General features: G+C 43.4%; 1 protein-coding gene across 1 annotated transcript in view; it reads left to right on the forward strand.

Moving 5' to 3' along the window:
* Positions 1-21,524, forward strand: part of LOC115022526 (contactin-associated protein-like 4) — a 74,991-nt gene that overhangs the window by 22,611 nt on the left and 30,856 nt on the right. The window contains 8 exon segments of the mRNA XM_029453537.1: positions 5,301-5,494; positions 9,747-9,894; positions 10,378-10,584; positions 15,080-15,255; positions 15,419-15,565; positions 17,604-17,871; positions 19,269-19,418; positions 19,728-19,899. Of these exon segments, the coding sequence (XP_029309397.1) occupies positions 5,301-5,494; positions 9,747-9,894; positions 10,378-10,584; positions 15,080-15,255; positions 15,419-15,565; positions 17,604-17,871; positions 19,269-19,418; positions 19,728-19,899 (1,462 nt within the window).

Here is a 21,524-nt window from a genome sequence, read left to right on the forward strand (position 1 = left end):
ATTTAAGTGTGAAAAGGCAATCAAAGTCTGAGAGGATAGAAGAACAAACAGGCAGAAGGTCTTTAAACCAAGAGGCAGAAGAACAAACGGCAACACTGATGGAGAGGTCTGTGCCTGGTATATATACTGAGACTTCATGAGGGAATGAGGGACAGGTGTGCAGGTGGATTCATTCTGAGGGCATCTGGTGGAAATTTGGAGAATAACAAGATTTAAAATGATCTATAATGCATTCATGTGCCGGAGGGAAGAGAGCAGTGAGTGGGGTGAGTGAGTTGGGGGAAAAAGGAAGACGGGGCAGGCCTCTCGTGATAACGGACATGGAGGTTACATGTGAAGCCTTGACATAACCCCGACTACAGACAAGTACATATCAGGCTTAGGTATCCAAATGATCAAAAGTGCTTCTCTCCTTTTGCACTTTACTTTATTCACGAGAAGTACAAATATTATACACGGTTTTTAAATGTGTACACAAATGTAAGGATTCATAGATGATTCATTGTCATTATGCAACACATGGACAACGCAATGCAGTTCTAGCTTAGTCCATTATGCAACAGTAGAAATGTGAAGGAATGTAAACAAACAAGAGCAATGGTGAATTCTCTGGGCAGATAACATGGCAGGCATCTTTAACTTTTAACAGATTCATCAGGGAAACATTGTCTTTAATGTTTGAGCATTAAGCATCATCGATTAAAACACTGAGTGTTTCAAGTTCAGCAGTTGGCTGCGAGGTGCCACGATGGAGCCACGCAGTCCTGTTGCTGCGTTAGCTTGAGTCTTATCGTCCGTACAGGACATCGTACAGGAGCAGGCTGCGTAGAGAAATAGCCTTATAGGTCCTAGCTGGGTTAGCTTAGCTCCCCTATCGGCACTTGTCCCTCTCCTTCTTGGGCGGTCACTCCGCCCTCGGTGGTGTTTGGCCCGCAGGTTTGGCTGGGTGGTCGGAAGATGCCGTAGGCCGTGATCGTTTCAAGGTCTGCTGCACTTTATAAATTCACCACGCTTCAATCTCCAATGTCGATGAGTGTATCTCTATCATTAGCCATAACTGCTCCAGTAGAACCGTAGACAAAAAGAGATGTAGATGGAGATGTAGCGAAGTTCATGTGAGATACCGGCCGCTGCATCTGCATGAGCCGCTGTCCCACGACAGGCCAATAGCAACAGTTTGGACATGTAAAAAATATTCAACACAGAGGACAAAATACAGCATCGAACAGATGATTTAAGAGTTTCATTTCAGTTTTTCATTTGCCAGTTTAGAAAAGCTTCTTGGCATCAACCATACTGTCGCACACCTCACAACATTCTGATGTGACTCCACCTTTACACAACAGTATCCTGTGTGACTAAATACACAAATAAAAAGCAGTTTAACTTCATAGGCGAGAAATGAAAATTAGCTTTAGGTTGCTGCCGGCAGCCGTCTCACTGTTCCCTGATTGGTCAATCCAAAGGACAGTTTGTGGTTATCATCGTCTGGCAGAGCGGCGACCTTCATTAACTGTAACCACAGTTCTCAGAGGCTGGTTAGAGTCGGCTCCTTGACAGACACTACGGGCAGAAAGAAAACAGGGAGATCTGTTTGATTTAAAGTGACAGCCGTGACAGCCACTTCACTTCTGTTTCAGTTATATCCGTCAGGGTGGACACAGTAAATCTAAGTAACGCCTCTGAGTCTCTGAGCTTTTTCACTCTGATGTCTTTCTCTTTTTTTCTTCCCCAGTTGAATTTTCATGAGGTCAGAGTGTCTGCTCTTTTCTGTTCTGCTGCCACTGGACACGTCTGTTAGTCAAGTGCTTATTAGCTTTGCCATTTAGCTCTTTAAAGATCAGGCTCCACCAGCAGCCAGACCGACACCAATTCTTTCTCACTGCTGAGTTTTTCTCCTCTGCCTGCCACCACACATTGTTCAGAGGCAAAGTAAGGGAATACAGAGACTGTTCATTTTCAAATCCCACTGCCCACACTCAAGGTGGGTAGAAACTAGTATTATTTCAACATAGATAAAGAGCAAAGATAGCTTTAACCATAAGTATATATGTACAATACAAAACTAAATGTCAATCTCAAAAACATTTACCACAGGTTCTGTTGCAACAGAGCTGATCTTTAGCTACCAGTAGATTCCAGTACCTAAGATGTAGTGGACCAATGTGATTATTTGTTTGCACAGAACCTTGTGCGGACATCTTTACACCACCTCAAAATGTGTGACCATGTGGACCGTACGCACTAAAAGTGTGCCAACTGCGCATGCTGAGTGTCCTGGAGAGAAGACTCTTGTTGACTGACAATATCAGATTCAGGAGGACACAAGCAGATGCTGTCCTGTTCGTGCTACGATTGAGCATCTCTTTACTCTTGCGAGAACCTTTTCCAGACATTTGGAGAAGCCTGATGACCATGTGAGTATTTTGTGGTAGTTACTGTGAGAATACAGGGTGCCCTGGCTGTTCAGTTACAGCGATCACATGCTTAAGCTGTTGTCAAGCATGTCAGTTCAGTTTCATGTACATAATCTCAAGGCTGACAACATATGCAACAATATGTTATTTGGTTGGCTTCCATCGGACTGGGACTTCCATGGGGTCGTTTGCTGCCGAATGTGAATCAGTCGGATGAGTGTAAGCACCTCAAAGTCTGAACCTATTGTACGCTGCTGGAAGATGGCGGATTGCCCCCTTCAGGTTGGTAGTGAGTGGCAGCCTCATATGTGGGAGTGGAAATACTGTGGGGACAAAGCAAAGTCAAATTGAGCGTGAGATTAACAGGCAAATGTATTCAGAATCAGCACTGACGGAGGCATTGTCCTTGAAAGTCATGGTGAAAAATAAGCTGCCCTTGAAGGTGAAACTCTCAATTAACAAGCTGATATGTTCAGTGAATGCAAAAAAGGTCCCTGCTTGTTGGGCCCATATGACGCTTGCCGTTTGGCCACGAATATCACAAAAATCTCTTACAGCCGATTCTTTTGAGACGGATTTGTGTGGCAGAATTGCTTTTTTAGGCTCACAGGCGCCACATTGCCTTATACCAAAATTGCACAGCTCAGTACTGTCCCCTGGAGGCTTAGGTTGTTTTTTGATTTGTTTCACAATGTTAGCGTCCTGCTGCACAGACAGCATGGTGGCATGAGGACAACTGACATTTACACAGTTTGTTTGTCTGTTTGTTCTATAAAATTCTTCCCAAGAGTGCGACGAATCCCAGTGTTTGTGTTTGTGTGTGCAGCCTCTCCTCCTCTTGCACTTTCTCTGTATTAACGGTTGTATAGTATTTGTGCTGTGCTCTCATTATTTGTGAGTCTATGAATGTGTTTATGTGTGTGTGTGCTCAGTGGGAAGCTGGTCAGCAGCCTCCTCCTTTGGAATCGTCCATCTGGTGTTTGAGCTCTGAGGCGGCGCTTTTGCCTAACAAAGCACTTTGTAGCACACACACACACACACACACACACACACACACACACACACACACACACACACACACACACACACACACACACTCTGTCTCCTTTCTCTTTAAACAGTTATGTCTGAAAACACGGATTTGATGACAATGAGCTTGTATACAGCTAATCAATAGCACCACAGCCTTTATTGAAAGTGTTTTGAGATAAGACACATTGTTACTGGAAAAATGTGCAGCTAGGCAATACTATACAAAGGACTTGCTATAAGCCTTTTGAAAAAACAGCACATTTTAAAAACATATCAGCGTTTCTTTCACCAAACCCTCTTTTTCAACATAATGACTTAGAATGCGACCAATCAATATGTTACAACAATGCTCTTTACTGGTGATATGTAATACGGGAAAGGATGCAGACATGCTGAGCTACTGTAAATCCAATCAATGCTGGGCAACACAAGCTCATATTGATGATATTCTACATAGCTAAGGATCCAGACTGTAGAGCAAATTGTACAACTAATCAATAGATCATGCCACAGCTTCTTAGCGATGCTATATTTGGAGAAAGGACGCTAATGGGCTTGCATTATGTGGAATGAATCAATGCACCGCAACCTCTTATTGAAGATGTTTTGTTTTGGAAATGCAATATATAAGAATGTGTGGAGCCAACTTGTTTGTCACAAACTCAATCTAGTAAAACACTTCAGCAATGAGGTCAAAGACAATACACGTGTATGAACTCATGTCAGTGCGGCGTAGCTCTTTGGACCGTGTTGTGTTCGCACTTCACAAGATTCACCTCAAAGTTCAGTTCAGACAGATTAAAATGAACGTTCATAGTTCAGTATGTTGAATTTTAAACTAATGGTGCATTTCATTTGTACATGGAAGTCAGAAATCGGAGCTGGGATTATGTCACACTGAGTTCTAGCCAGGTTAGCTTTGTTAGCCATTGTTAGCAATACCAGTTGATAACAAAGCATTAGCCTACGCGGTTTTTTTCACACACAAACACTGTATCAACATGTCCAGAGATAGAAGTTGGACAGTACTGTGTATGACTGATTTAATGACACATAAATAAAACAAATTACTACAGCTTTCACACTGTTCATGCAAGGAGCGGCCATCTTGGATATTGAGGTCATGGTTGGTAAGGTTATCCCAACGTCGTAATATGACTTCAGGGGGCGTTCCAGTTGAGAAACATTTCTGCTCCACGGACATAAACACAGACCCTCAAGCAACTGCTCAACCCTCGCTCGTTAGTCAAATTGACTTTTGGGAGTGTGGAGGTTAAAAGAGGCCAGTGGCTGATGTCTTTGCTCCTTTGATTGCACTGCCATGCCGTGCTGTAAAGCACAGGGCGTGAGAGATCGTTAACTCGTGCCACAGTTATCGATGCTCAGGTTCATTAGTTGCAAACAGATATTTTTTTGTTCACCATTCTCCAAAAACATGAGCGCTTTCAATGAACTCCCTTTTAGCTCGTTCATGCACAACACTGGATGACAAAGTTTGTGGCTGAAATAATGTCACGGGGGAAATTCTACTGGATGGATTGACATGACATTTTGTACGGATAACATTCCCATTAGCCTGAGCTGTACTGCATGTGGTGCTAATTAGCAAATGTTGGCATGCTAACATGCTAAAGTAAGATAATCAATCATCTGTTCCAGCACAACAAGTGAAATACACAAATATGGCACTGAAATGGGTTTTAATCTGTATGTGTTTCACAACAATGTGCTTTATTTAGGCTGTGTAACAACTAAATGTGCCGTTAGTTAAAACTTATTTATCCCTCACGCATATACAGACTGACGCAGCCTCTAGACTGAAGTGTAATGTATCAATCTTTCTCCCTGCAGGAGCTGGAGGTTGGTCTCCTCTCACCTCAGACAGGTATCAGTGGCTGGAGGTCGACCTGGGCGAGCGGACCAAGATCACCGCTGTCGCGACTCAAGGCCGCTACGGCAGCTCTGATTGGCTGACATCGTACCTGCTGATGTTCAGCGACACGGGGCACAACTGGAAACAGTACAGACAGGAGGACAGCATAGGGGTGAGTCCATAGGGCGGTGTTTCCTCACTGATTTGATCTGGAATGTATTTAACAAAAGTGTGGCGACATAACTCGACATATAACAATTGTTCATTTTCATTTTGCTGATTCTGTTGATTTGGTCATTTTTCCTTGATATACATAGTGTAATGATTTCTCTTTTGCACATTTTAATTGTGTTTATTGTTATTATTTCCTAATTAGTTGTGCTGTAGCCTACAGACAAAAACATATCAAACATTTGTAGCTGTCGATTTGTGATACAGTCGGGAGTCTGCAAACAGCGTTTATTTTTTAATTGACTGGATGCTCTATCTGTTCCACCTACTGCGATCGTTTTGTCAGTCACGGCATTGCTGGAACGTGACGCAATGTGGCGTGGGTTCCCCGCTGAGAGGGGAGGTATTAAGGGTTACTATATTTCCCATGAACAAGAAAATGAAACTCGCCTTGATTAAGTCCCTGTCCTTTGTAGCCACCGCCCGTCACTACTACCGATTGGATCCATTGACATCGATGGCATTGAGTAAAATAAAAAGGAAATGAACAATTATGACTTGTAAATCATGAATGTGTAATAACTTTATTACAGACCGTGAATTTCCTATCCTTCTCTCTTGAGGTTGTGATTGTTGGAACAGTTGAAAGAAGAACAAAGATTTGATTTGTGTTCTTTGATGATCATCGAGGCAAAATGATTGTTTTTGTCAATGGCGTCTGGGGGCCTTGAGGAGAGCATTCAGTAGATATTCACCTAAACATGTGTCGTAGCATAGCAACAGAAAAGAGGCAGAAAAGAGCGCGTCCACCCAGGAGTCATGTTTCCATTACTGCAGATCGGAGCTGGAGCCGATAATTACCCGTGACTACAGCAGAGTCCTTTGTCCTGACATTGAATGCCGATTGAAACCTTTCCAATTAAAGACAAAAGCCAGAGGTTAGCGGTTGTTAGTAGGTTTGTTTGTCCAGTGGAACATGTTGTGAGACAGTGCCACCTCACTGCTACACAAGTGCACACACAGTATTGTAGGTACAGTATCAGATCATAGATGTAAAAATGAACGCCACTCATTTGCCTGCACTACCACAGTCATATTTACAGTGGGTATGGTGTTTAGCAGTGCTGGTCTGCAGGGATCAGTCCATCCTGAGGAGATAATCACAGTCATCAGGACTCTCCATTAATAATGGATGAGCAATGAAAGAGCTCTGCTGACTGTGCGGACCTGTTGCCAAAACACTTAAGCTGCTGTTGATGGACACGGAGCGGAATGGAGAGGCAGCCAAGCGTCACTTTCCTGGCTGAGACCATGCGGTGCCGCCTGGAGCACAGCCAGACACTGAAATCAATGAGGAAAAATCTTTTACTATGTCAAAGCTTTGGGGCTTTTATGCACGTGTTCAATCTCACGAACATTTTGAGGATTTGTCATTTTAATATATGGAGTGGATATAGACAAACAGGAGAACAGATGGGATGACTTGTAGTGCCATCATAGCAGAGTGGAGGGATGTTGTTGATGTTGTTCCTGATGTTGAGACATTAAAGGAATAGTTTCACGTTTCAGTGCAACAGTTGAGTATGTACGGACATCAAATCAAATCAAATTTATTTATATAGCCCAATATCACAAATTATACATTTGTCTCAGTGTGCTTTACAGACTGTACAGGTTACGACACCCTCTGTCCTTAGACCCTCTGTCCTTAGACCCTCTGTCCTTAGACCCTCTGTCCTCAGACCCTCTGTCCTCAGACCCTCTGTCCTCAGACCCTCTGTCCTCAGACCCTCTGTCCTCAGACCCTCTGTCCTTAGACCCTCTGTCCTTAGACCCTCTGTCCTTAGACCCTCTGTCCTTAGACCCTCTGTTCTCAGACCCTTTGTCCTTAGACCCTCGCATCGCACAAGGAAAAACTTCCTAAAAGAAACCCCACAATTAAAGGGGGAAAATGGAAGAAACCTCAGAGAGAGACTGAGGAGGGATCCCTCTCCCAAATCGAAGTGTAAAGACAACAATTTGCCGTTTTATGTGTTATGAACTATTTCTTGTTTTTTGTACGGATTAAACAATCAAGATATAACATGTTGGTAGTAAGATTGTCATACTTTTGGACAAATACAGACTGATAGAGCTGCTTGCCACTGTTTCCAGTCTTTATGCTAAGCTAAGTTAGCCAGCTGTTGGTGTACAGTGGTATCAATCATCACATCTAACCCTAAAATGTCACATTTAAAAATAGAAAAAGCCTGGCACTACTCTATTCAGTTGCACAAATGTAAGTTAATGGGAATTTACTATGTCATGTTGTGCTAAGTTACACATTCAAGACAAGAACATTTTATATAGCTGCTGTAGCTTTAGCTGACAACCAGGTCATATACAAACCTACCATAGCAGTAATGAAATAAATCACAAGTAACAAACGGAATATTGTTCACGTTTACAGGCTTACATGTAGAAAGATAAACCTTTACTCTATATAACTTTGAACTGTAATGCCAGATACACAACTGCTCTCAGTAGTGTTGATTAATGAAGAAATCAGTCCGACGGACAGCAGAGGCAGCGAGGCTTCACCTCCCAACACCTGAGAGACAGAACAATCCAGGGTAACACCACGTGTGTCACAGTGGAGCAGAGCCGTAGTCATTTCCTCACATGGAGCTAATCTCAGCACTGAGGATCGTCTCTGAGAGAGCAGAGAGGGACTTTTCTCTGCTTCAAAACATGTTGATGTGACACTAAACTGAGCACAATCCCACTCACTTCTCAAAGTGTTTCCTGACTTCGGTGCATTAGTCAGTCGAGCTTACAGAGTCTGTCAGAGGAGAGAGTTGAGTCTCTGTTGGATCAACCACAACACGCTTTCTACTGTTCTTCTGCGTTCAGCTCGGAAGGCTGGAGACCAGCGGAGAGGACGTTCTTTCTTCTTCTATTTTTTTTCCAATTTCTTCCAAGCTTTTAAATCGGACAAACTTTTAAACAAAGGAACTATAACTTCTTACCTGCCACTGTAAACACAAGCTTTCCATTGTGGAACTTATAGGCAGCAGCCAAACCCACCTCATGTGTGAATTCACTAAACATTAATCATTAATCCTTTGAGCTGACACACACACACACACACACACACACACACACACACACACACACACACACACAACATGCTCTATTACAAGACTTTTACAAGTTACACAACATGTCTCTTCATCATATGAGACTCTCTCATGATTACAAAGGATTTAATAAGTTAATTATGTGTCAAAGCTTTTATTCAGCAGTGTGAGCAACCAGTGAACCTGCATGTCGACTTCAAGGGAGAGAAGTAATTAGGAGGGAGAGATGGAAAGAGCGATTCATCAGGCATCAGTTCATGCTTTGTCTTCCACATTTTGCAGAAGATTATCATATTAAAATAAAGTACTTTAAATATCTCCCTCTATCCTTTGTCATCCGCTTACCCGGGGATGGGTCGTGGGGGCAGCAGGCTGAGCAAGGTATTCCAGACGTCCCTCCCCCAGTTCTGGGTCTTGTCCGGGGCCTCTTACCAGTTGGGAGTGACCAGAAAACATCTAACGGGAGACGCCCAGTAGGCATCGTGATCAGATGCCCGAAACCACCCTAACCGGCCCCTTTCGACGTGAAGGAACGAACTGCTTGTCCATCTCACCCTCCAGTTTACCCTCACCAACAAGACCCCGAGATACGTGAACTCCCTCATTTGGGACAGTAACTCACTCCCAAACCGGAGTGAGCGCTCCTCCTTTTTACCATTTGCTTCGGACTTCAAGGTGCCTGCTTCACACTCGACTGCAAACTTCCCAAGTTGAAGCCAACAGAACCACATCGTGTCCCCAAACTGCACGGTCTCCTCCTCCAGGCTGTGCCTTGAGATCCTCTCCATGAAAATGACAAACAGAATTGGTGACAAGGGACAACCCTGGGGGAGACCAACACCAACACCCACTGACAACGTGTTTGACTTTGACAGCTCTCACTGCCTTCTCCAAGTCCACGACACACATGTCGACTGGATGGACAAACTCCAACAAGCCTGCAAGGGACTTTAAATATATGTCACTTAAAAATGCTAGCAGGACAAAGTATTTGTACACTATAAGTGCAGCTATACAACTATACGGTTGAAGTGAAATGAGGCATCGATTCATCCTCTCATTACACCCAATCCAATTTCCTAAAAATCACAAACAAATGAATAAACTTTGTGTTTATTGTGTTTGTATTTGCAGTTTTTTCCAGGTAACAGTAATGCCGACAGTGTGGTTCAGTACAAACTGCAGCAGCCGGCGATCGCTCGCTTCCTCCGTCTCAGTCCTCTGGACTGGAACCCCAGCGGGAGGATCGGACTCCGGCTGGAGACGTACGGATGTCCTTACAGTAAGTCTCTTCTGTGTTGAAGCTTTAAGGCCTCTGGGAGATTCATTTAGCATGTGTGTGTGTGTGTTGAGGGACCGCCTCCTTTATCTAGTGAACTTTTTAAATTGTATTCCAGATTGTTTTCACCCCTGCTCTAAGTATAACGATGAAGTGTCATCTGAATACTTCATTATAAGTTTCACAGTATGCACACCTGTAGAGTTATCAGATTATCACTTATCACATATTTTCTTATTGGTATGTTTTCCATATTTCATACACCAAGAGCTACGAAAGCTTTCTGACAACTCTTTTCTCCCCCTACATGTTTTTAATCACGTAACTCTCACCTGTTTTCAATATTGATTTTTAAAGAATCACACTTTTCTCCTCAAAGCCTGACACCATATTGTGTTAACAGTTTAATTAGTTTTATTTTCAGTACTAATGTTGGCGTCAGCACAATGTAACAAACTGACTGCTGCATCTCATTTTGTCTCTCAGCCTCTGACGTGGTGAGTTTGGACGGCGGCAGCAGCAGTCTGGTGTACAGGTTGAGTCCCGGGCCGAGGCGTACGTCCAGAGAGGTCGTCTCTCTGAAGTTTAAAACCCTGAGGAATTCTGGGACGCTGCTGCACGCAGAGGGAGAGGGAGGACTCGGCCTCAGTCTGGAGTTAGAGAGAGGAAAGCTCCAGCTGCTGCTCAGACAAGGTACGACACACGAGATGCTCATACTGTCTACTACATTGGAGTATAACACAACAATCGGTATACAACCAGGTTTATCTGCAGGAGGATACTGGGATATAAAGGTACCACAACCAAACCTTTATTCAGAGAAGTAGTATGCTCTGAGAAGCTTATATTGTTGACATCTTTGGTAAAAATTGAAATGTAGCTGAAACAACTTGATCAGGAAGAACACATTTAGTTTCTCGACATGTAATTTGCGGGTCACTTTGTGGACGCATTGGTACAATATAAACCCGTCCAAGATAACTTAAGATTGGTTGTGGTTGGGTGAGATGGAGCACACGCAGGCTGCCGCCTGATTGGTTTAAAACGTCCTCACACTCTGCTGCTGCATCTCGGTCTAGTTGCAGCCATGATGGATGGGATCCGCTCACTGTAGCATGTGTTAGGGCCGGACCCTGCAAAGCGTGATGCATGGCTTACTGTGTGTGTGTGTGTGTGTGTGTGTGTGTGTGTGTGTGTGTGTGTGTGTGTGTGTGTGTGTGTGTGTGTGTGTGTGTGTGTGTGTGTATAAACAGGGTTAAACCACAGGTTGTCAGGCTGCCATGCTGAATCATCACCATATGGCTCACCTCTCATCAGGGACCTCATCTGGCCGTTGAAATACTTTCTCTATCCATCCCTTTACCCATATTATCTCTCACTACCTCCCTCCTTACATCTCCCAAAACATCTCTCATCCCTAAGTCTTTTTAATCATCTTTTTTTCCACAAATTCTCACATTTCTACATCCTTTCTTTCATCCATCTTTCATCCATCTTTCATCCATCTTTCATCCATCTTTCATCCATCTTTCATCCATCTTTCATCCATCTTTCATCCATGCTTTTCTCTATTTCTCACCAAGTTCTGACAGAAGGCAACAATAAGGGAAAGAAATGTGGCATTAGATATCTAAATCCTTGTTTTTTTTCCTGAAAAACAGTAACATAATTACTTATCTTGCACCTTGATGTGTGTATACAGGAATGCATGCCAGCAAATGTGATTTGTAGTAGCTCACAGAGCAACAGCGTGGGTCAGAGGTGTAACAGCTCAGGAAAACTCCTGCAGGCTTGAAAACCAAAAGTAGACAGGTGATGGAGAAGGGATTAGAGCTGGGCAGGAGGGAGTGGCTGGATCCACAATGACAGGAGAGCTAGTATGATGGCAGGGATAACACAGAGCAGGTAACAGGAGGAATAGGAGGTGTGTGTTTGGATATTAGTTGGCCAAAACTTTGTTTACATTTTAGATTGTGATTTAATTTATCCATTTGTCCAGCGTCCTCCTCTTGATCGGACACAGCTAAATATCCTCTCACTGCAATTTCACTGTGACTTTAAAGGCTTGCTCACAGAAACAGAGTCAGTGTCGTTTAGAGAAAGACTGTGTCACTTCTTCTTCTTCTTCTTCTTCTTCTTCTTCTTCTTCTTCTTCTTCTTCTTCTTCTTCTTCTTCTTCTTCTTCTTCTTCTTCTCCTTTATTTTTTCAGTATCCCAAGAGGCCATTTGCCTTTTTCCGATGTTCTCGCTTCGTCTATTTCACCATGTTTGGTGTTTCCTTCCCTTTGTTGGTCCTTTTCTCTTAGTTGCACTTCATCATGCTGTTTCTCATTATTTCTGTCTCTGCCTTTCTTCCCCACTATTTCCTTTCTATCCTTTATCTCCCTCTCTCCCCATCTATTTCTCTCTACATGGGCTTTTTAGGGCACATATTGTGTAATTTAGGTCATCTGCTGTGAGCATTGACCCTGAGCTCATACATGGTGTGCTCTGTTACTGCGAACACCTCCAGGTCTGAACCCCGGAGCAGATGCAGTTTATGAGGCAACTCTGAGAAACAGGCCTCAACACACACCAGCAACACAGTCCTGAATAACAGAGGAAACAAAACACTGATGATAGATTATTACACTTCAGTATCCAGACTACAAGGCCTTTTGATTTTTGATTTGTGTCACAGTCACTTTGTTATTTGTCCAGCTTCTCTTTTAGAGTTTGTTTAAACACCATCTTGGTCTCAAAATGTCTCTTTTCTGTTGGTAATCATGTTCAATACATTAAATCATCTTAGTTTAAGTGATATTATTTTAAGGATTCCAGTTCAGTTACCAATTTACAAAAGCTTCTAACAGCAGACATGATTTATGAATGAATAAACAGAGTTTATTAAGATTTACATCTACTTCACAAAACAATTTCCCTCTGGGTTAAATTCATCAAAATGTCTGTGTGGTACATTGTGTCTTTGTTGGCTCATAACTCACCTCAGCTCTTTGCTGTTACTGAAGTCCTTTTAGGAAAACACGCGGCGGGTTGATGGGTCCTGCTCCAGTGCACGACGTTATCTCTAAGGCGTTGTTGGGATTAATAGAGCACATATTCAAAGTCTAAACATCTGATGAAGAAAAATATCAAAACTGACACGATAACAGCCATAGAACACAGTTTGTATCAGTCTTGCTCATTTGCCCTAACCAGTGATTGATCCAAAGTGCATGCTTGGATACAAGAACGCAGTTGACAAAAGCTTTAAGTAGAAGAAATACAGTTTAATGTCAAAGCACATTAAACTACAGAACTAGAACATGCATTTATTTTGCTTATAAAGACAAGCCAGCAAGTCTTCTCACAGCCTCATTTTGTGGGGCTTTTTACCTGCAAAACCACAAATGACACGAGTCGCGTGACACGAGTCGCGTGACACGAGTCGCGTGACACGAGTCGCATGACATAACATTGTTGGTAAAACAACTCAACTTTTTGTTTCCACTATACTTTCAACAAAGGTTGCTCGTTGTACTTCATCACCTGCAGAAACGTTGACATTCAACCCATCTGTGGTTTTCAGAAACGATGGCAACTTTGTTCAGGGTGACCGGGCTGCATCTCACCCCCGCTTCCTTGTGAGATACAAGAGGAGACAATCTTAATCGTTGTGGTGAAATATTATATAAAAATATAATAGTTTTAAAATTATATTTGCAGCTGATTACAGTGACAGTAGCTCCTGATAAGAGCCGTCGTCGTCTTCCTACTCAATCAGATTTATAGTCACCGTGAACAGCTGTATTGAAATTGCACACAGGATGTGATTTTTAAAAAGCAGAAAGTGTTCAGCAGAGGCTGCAAGAAACACGTCCAGCCTGTCCCTCCTCAACAATAAAAAAATATGCAATCATTTGCACATTTGTTATCTATTATTTGGAAGGAGAAGTTCAGCATAGCTCCATGAAATGTACTGTGCACATTCAGGCACCACAGATACATTAGAGACCCCCCGACCTCTCTTCTGTGCTACCATCATACTAAATGTTTCATATATACTATATAGTTCCCTGGTAATGTTTTCTAGACACGTTCCTGCTCCCATCAGGAGGTAACCTATTGATCTATGTTGACCCGCATCATAATTCATATAACCATCTTGCTCAAGGACTCACTGACAGAAGGTCTTACACAGTAGACAGCATTGTTTTTTTTGTATTCCACACTAAGAGTTTTCCCAATTGGTTCATGAAATATAACTACTGACTGTCCTGTCATGAACCTACATATGCAATCATTGCCATCACTGTTTGTCCCTGATGACCACGAAGGAGATAAACCACAGAGGAAAATAAAGAAACAGCGACAAAGAAAAGGAAAGACGGAGCCCTGCGTATTAATATCAATTGACTTTGGACTTCTCATATCGATTCCTTTGTCTTTCCAGTCATTCAGCCAATAATCAAATCATCTAATCAACAAATCCTTCAATCCGCTCTTCTCTACATCCAACAACATCATTTTTGTTTTGCCCTGCTCCCTCTCATATTGATTCCACTGTCTCTCTCCAACAGTCCAGACTGTAACTCATCACAATAAAGATTGACAGGAGAGTCTTTCACAAAGTCCACATCCTAACTTTCTCTCTCTAGATGAAGTTGTTTTTTTCATTGAAGCTGAAGACAAATAAACCTTCTCACAAAATGGGCATCAATATCAAAACTACATTTGTCCATCATCATCAAAGTGTGTCTGTTTCTCTCTTTGAAGTTGGAATCGTCTCTCCCTAAAGAACATCTAATACATTTTTAATGGCCGACTGTATTCAGCTCTTTCTACAGTTTTGAGCAGAAACACCACATTTCTTTCCCAGTACTGTCGGGGATGCAGAAATGGATCCACTAATTTGGACCTGCTGATGCTCATCTATCATTAATGATGTCTCGCCATGTTTCCGCTGCAGTTTTTCATATTCGGCATTATTACATATTTGGCTTCGGCTCTTAGATTCTACAATGCATATATCCTGGAGCCCTAATGAGATGAGAAAGGCTGAACTCAACGCTCTCCTCTCTGTGAGATACTGAGAAAATGAAAATATTCAGCACAATAAAGAATATTTTTTTTGCCTGGTGTTCATTTCTCTTCAAAACCATGGAAAACAATCTTCACCGCACAACTCTCTCCTCCTCCTCTCTTCCAGGTCAGACTTCTTCCTCTGAACCCCGGCGTCTCGCTTCCCTCGGCAGCCTGCTGGATGATCAGCATTGGCACCATTTATCGGTGGAGCGCCGCAACTCTCACCTCAACCTCACCGTGGACAAGCACACAGAGAGGATTCAAATCCCGGCAGAGTTCAGCCACTGGGACATCAAGCAGGTGGGAACATTACACAAACAAACTTTAGACATGCACCTGCACGTTTTATGCAATCAGGAAACCTTACAACCACTGAATTACCAGAGGAAGTGCGGGTCTTGTATTTCAATGATTTAATAAGCATGAAACCCTCTGAGTGTCTGTGTCTTTGTGTCCCCTACAGCTGAGTGTAGGGACGGTCCAGAGCCTCGGCTCTCAGAAACCGGTCGTCTCTAAGTGGAACTTTCATGGCTGCCTTGAAAACCTGCTGTACAACGGCCTCAACCTGATACAATTGGCTGAAAACAAAGACCACCAAGTTACTGCAACGGTGAGTTAGTGTAGCTAAACAACATGCAGATCTGAGAGGGTACAACATCAACCACAGGCCCACTGAGACCAACATGCACCTCTGAATGTGACACTCCATACAATTCCTTTTTGTAATTCAAACACTGATCACATATTTTGCTTGGTTGTGACTTTTTTGTGACTACTAACCAATTACTCAACACAGTAACATCCATCCATCCGTCGTCTACCTCTTATCCGGGGTCGGGTCGCGGGGGCAGCAGCTCCAGTAGTGAACCCCAAACTTCCCTTCTCCGGGCCACATCCTCCAGCTCCGACTGGGGGATCCCGAGGCGTTCCCCAGTGAGGAGATATAATCTCTCCACCGAGTCCTGGGTCTTCCCCGGGGTCTCCTCCCAGCTGTGCCTGGAACACCTCCCTAGGGAGGCGCCCAGGTGGCATCCTTACTAGATGAACCACTTCAACTGGCTCCTTTCAACGTAAAGGAGCAGCGGCTCTACTCCGAGTCTCTCCTGATGGCTGAGCTTCTCACCCTATCTCTAAGGGAGACGCCACCCGTCTGAGAAAACACATCTCGGCCGCTTGTACCCGTGATCTCGTTCTTTCAGTCATGACCCAGCCTTCATGACCATAGGTGAGGGTAGGAACGGAGATCGACCGGTAGATTGAGAGCTTTGCCTTCTGGCTCAGCTCTCTTTTCGTCACAACGGTGCGGTAAAGCGACTGCAGTACCGCCCCCGCTGCTTCGATTCTCCGGTCAATCTCTCGCTCCATTGTCCCCTCACTCGCGAACAAGACCCCGAGGTACTTGAACTCCTTCACAATTATATATATATATATTTTTATTAATAAATACTTTATTTTGTTTGCACATTCACATCACAGCACCCCCCCACTCCGACAGCACCCCCCTCAGGTCCATGCTCCATGCTACACCAGTTTGTAGTTCCTTGGCCTGAAAAACATTGAAGACCCCTGCTCTAGTGTGTATGTATGTGTGTGTGTGTGTGTGTGTGTGTGTGTGTGTGTGTGTGTCATAAAGTGTATGACAAAGTTATACTTTGTGATATTTGGCTTTATAAGTAAACTGTGATTGATTGGTTGAATCTTAGTGGTGGATTGTTGGCTGCACCACTCACAGCTGTAGCTGGTTGTTCTGGATGCTGCTGCTAAACGAGCTGCTGCCTCGTTAATGAGTGAAGTGAAGCGTTTCTACAGGGAGTAATAAATGCTCTCTCATTACAGTAAAGGCCCAGGCAGCATGAGAAACATGAATTCTTGGGAAAGAGGTTCAGAGATTTCACATGCATGGGTACAGATCTAATAGAGGCAAATTCATTTCATGTGCTGCGGCTCTTAAGGTGCGAGTCACAAAGTTATGATCCAATTTAACTCAGAGACTAAATGATGCTTCATATGTCTCTGTGAGGTGGCATTAACACGAAGGAGGATTGGTGTCAGTGTTGTAGTCCTGGAGGCGTTTGTGGATTTTTAAGTTAACTTTTTACTTTGTGTTGTGCAGTAGCTCAGCCCACTCCCGACATGAATTATAGGTCATCATTTTAACTACACCACAAAGGGCTTTTAGATGTCATCTGTGTTTCCGGAGCATTATAAAGATAGCAGGCGGATATTCCCAGCAGAGAGCTGCGACTGTAACATATTTCTGCTGCAGCCTTAGCAATGAACCTGGTGTCATTACCACTACTCAAAACAATGGACTGTAACAAAGATGTCAAGATATTGTAGTACTCGGCTTTACTGTACGCTCTCTTTATTTCATTTTCATTCTTTATCGTTTTTACCTCCACGCTAGATGACTTTGGTATTTTCAGTTTACTTTCCTAATCTTATTCTGAGCCTTGCTGTTATCATTATGGTAATACAAGTGTCCTCTTAAGGAGACTTGCTGATGAGATGATTGTGACAGGAGGTCACATGGGCACGCCCGCTGCAGCTGATTAATATTCATGTTTGATGTTGTTTTATCTCTCTAGTAGTCATTTTTTCTACCCTCCCTCGTCTCTCTCTCTCCACTCTGCATGTTTCTCTCTCAGGGCAATGTGACCTTTTCTTGTGCTGAGTCGGTTTCCGTCGCCGTGACGTTCCCAGGCCCCCAGAGCTTCCTCCAGTTGCCGGGGGCGACGGCGTCCTCGTCAGGGGGCGTGTCCGTCGGGTTCCAGTTCAGGACGTGGAACAAGGCGGGGCTTCTGCTCACCTTTGACCTGCCTCAGGAAGGGGGCGTGGTCTGGCTCTTCCTGAGTGAGGCCAGACTCCGGCTGCAGATCCATAAACACGGCCGGGCGCTGCTGGAGCTCAGTGCAGGTACCTTCACATTCACCTATTTCACTCAAGTGTAGCAAACCACAGACCTGGTCTGAATACAAATATCATGTGTTGATCACTTGCTTGAGACAAAGAGTTCATACAACTGTTTTTGATACAACCTCTGATGTAGCCCTTAACTAATGTCTTTAAGTAGTTCATGCAATAATATCTCAAATTTACCAGGAGTCGGGTTTGAAACCACGAGTAAGTCCAACGCCTCAATCACAATTTTAATCCTTAAAACACCAACAATGTGAAGACAAAATACCTGCTGCTGTCTGTCCGATGCAAATGAATCAAGATCATTGAAACACAGCTGTTGCCAGAGCTGTCTCAACAAACACTCAAACTATGGCTATTACATAAAGACTAAGACACAGTGATCATTTAAGGTGATGGCTTCAGAGGGAGGCCTGAAGGGACGGACTGTCAGACTTTTGAAGCTCGTGTTGATTGCTACTTTCATTGGAAAATATTTAGCAACTTTGGGCTTGTTGCAAGTTTTTTGGTTGGATAATTAAAAATTGAAAATGTAAAAATCTATCTTACTCTTGCTGGCTTCTCCCATGTTACCTACCCAAGCTTTAAGTCAATGCATCAACTCAATAATAATGTAGATCTACCAACCGTGGGGTTTGAACCCCTAAGTCCAAAACCTTCACCACTTTTAAACAACTTGAAGACAAAATACCTGCTGTTATCTACCCAAGACATTCATTTAGATCATTGAAACAAAACGTTTTTTAGAGGTGTTTTAACAGGGTGTTGAAAAATCAAATCCCATGCACGAGAGGGGGTTTAGCAAAAGGTCAATTGTAACTTTCCTAATACATCGCGGCTAATGTTTGAGCCAACAAGCACATCTTTCTGTAACAAAGTCTCTAACAATTGCATTTAGTTCAAAAGTGCAAAATTGACTTGTGCAAAGTATCGTCAGTAAGAAAAATAGAGGACATAATGAGATATTGATTTATTCCTTATACTCCTAACATCAGAGATATTCACAGGAGAGGCACAGCCACGCTGGTACTTGCGGCAGATCAATCACACGAGTACCAGCAGGACGTAAAGTAGACGCCTGTGTGGTCTGCACTCATCTGCCCCCCCACGGCTTTTGCAATCCATTTGCACCAAGTCTACCACCAATCATCTCTCTTGACTGATAATTATGTTGTGAATGCTATTTTATGATTAACAAGCTGTTTCCAAATTGCACCTAATTTGGTCATTACTACATGAGTGCACATGCTCGGCTTCACCCTTGGACAAAAATCCTGCACCGGCAACATCTGCTGCCGGTCTTAACAGCTCGATGTGCAGCCATGAACACATGGGGGGGGAAATAAATCATATTTTCAGCAGTGTGTGTATTTAAAGGTATATTTGGTATCCAGGTTCTGCTCTGAATGATGGTCAGTGGCATTCGGTGGAGCTGAACTCCAGACGAGGTCGTCTGAGCATCGCTGTGGATACAGAAGAAGGAGGCAGCGCTCAAGCCAGTCCTTCATTTCCTGTCACCGCAGAAAGTCACCTTTTCTTTGGTGGTAAGAGTGGAGCAGGTCAACCGTATCTTTGAAAGCAATTAAACCCTGTGAAGCATCAAACTGCTCTGTGGACATTGACTGATGTAAGATCTAAAGAATGGTTGAATGAAGTGGTGTTTACACAAAGGGGAGAAGAAACTGTGAATCTCTATCCTAATGCAGTTATACATTAACCTATTATAATTATAATAGATATTATACACATTTATTTTAGCATCTTGGAATCTCTGAAAACATCTTTTCTGTGACATGATAGTTCATGTTTATGACATTTGTCTTACTGATGTTCCTTCTCTCTTCTCTTCTTAGGTTGTCCTGCTGAAGGCGACAGGCAGGAGTGCAGAAACCCCTTTAATATCTTCCAGGGCTGCATGCGTCTCTTAACTTTGGACAACCAAATCGTGGACCTGATCATGGTGCAGCAGAAGCAGCTGGGAATCTACAGCAACCTGCAGATAGATATGTGTGGAATCATCGACAGGTCAGATCATTTGTATTGCTTTGCTCTTACACCTGATGTAACCTTCACCTGCTCACAGAGCTTTTAGTTTTCAGTCGCCACGATCAGCGTATTTGCTCATGGAGGTGAAGTAAAGCCGCATGGAGCTTTGGCTTTGTCACACAAATTGCGACGCTAGCCAAATGCAAACCTTCTTTACAGTGCTGACCTTTGAGAGAATGCAAACTCACAGAATCCAACACGGAGGACGCTATTATACTAGCTGTGTTACACCATCCAATTTAATAGAACTCCACGCTGCCGAAGTGCAGCATTATGTATTACGTGAAGATGCACACGTTCATTTTGAGGTGCCACTTCCTGGTCATGACTGAGCCTTGTGCCTTTTTTAAAGTTGTCTTTTCCACTCCCTGTAATTGAAGAAAACCTACCAGGAGTGGGATTTGAACCGTGAAACGTTGATTGTTTCCATTATATCTTAAGCACTTGGCCCTCCTGGTGTCTACAGTGGACGGTTTCAATGCCAGAAAACATCAATGTGTAGATGAAGAAAACAAGGAATAGTATTCGTAAAGTCAATATATCATTGGAATGTAGGTTTAATGACCTCCAGGTGTCACTCTGCAGAACATAATCTCCACATGGAGAGAGATCAAGATGTGTTAAATCAGGGGTTCTCTAGGGGGCGTTCAGAGGACGTCGGGAGGCGCTGGAAGCAATATTTTAGAAAGGGGGGCGTTCACGTCTCTTTGGGGGGCATGTGTGTGTACGGCCCGCGAGGTAATTCATAAACACACGCAAAAAATCTCCTCCAAAAAAATAATCCAAATCTATATAGAATATAACTAGCGATTGACTGTTTTTCCTGGCCAAGGTCAGGGTCCTTGAACACAACACGAGCGGAACGTGTCATCACGTGGTCAAGTCATGGGTGGTGATGGCCTAGTGGTCTAGTGGTCCGCCTTCCAAACAAAACACAAGAAGGTTGGGAGTTCAATACCAGGCTGCAAGGTACTTAACCCTGAGCTGCTGAGAAGACTGTCCCTGTAGTTAGTTCAATGTAAGTTGCTCTGGATAAGAGAGTCTGCTAGATGACCTGTAATGTTCCAGGACCATTATTTCTAACACCAGCAGAGCTAACATTATAGCAGAGCTAACTTCAGCAGAGCTAACACCAGCAGAGCTAACACCTGCAGAGCTAACATCAGCAGAGCTAACGTTATAGCAGAGCTAACATCAGTAGAGCTAACACCTGCAGAGCTAACATCAGCAGAGCTAACGTTATAGCAGAGCTAACATCAGTAGAGCTAACACCTGCAGAGCTAACACCAGCAGAGCTAACATCAGCAGAGCTAACGTTATAGCAGAGCTAACACCTGCAGAGCTAACACCAGCAGAGCTAACGTTATAGCAGAGCTAACACCTGCAGAGCTAACACCAGCAGAGCTATAGCGATAGCGATAATGGATAGGGGGGAGCTGGCCCAATAAAGGTTGAGAGCCACTGTGTTAGATGAAAGAACATTAACGGATTATAAAAAGTAAGACTCAAAAAGAGATCAGGCAACAAGAGAAGACATCAGTTGGCTGGCAGTGGAGGCAGAAACAGTGATGCACTTCGTCTCCAATCCGAGAAACAATTTAGAC

Source organism: Cottoperca gobio, chromosome 17, assembly GCF_900634415.1.
Source record: "Cottoperca gobio chromosome 17, fCotGob3.1, whole genome shotgun sequence".
NCBI classification, from domain to species: domain Eukaryota; kingdom Metazoa; phylum Chordata; class Actinopteri; order Perciformes; family Bovichtidae; genus Cottoperca; species Cottoperca gobio.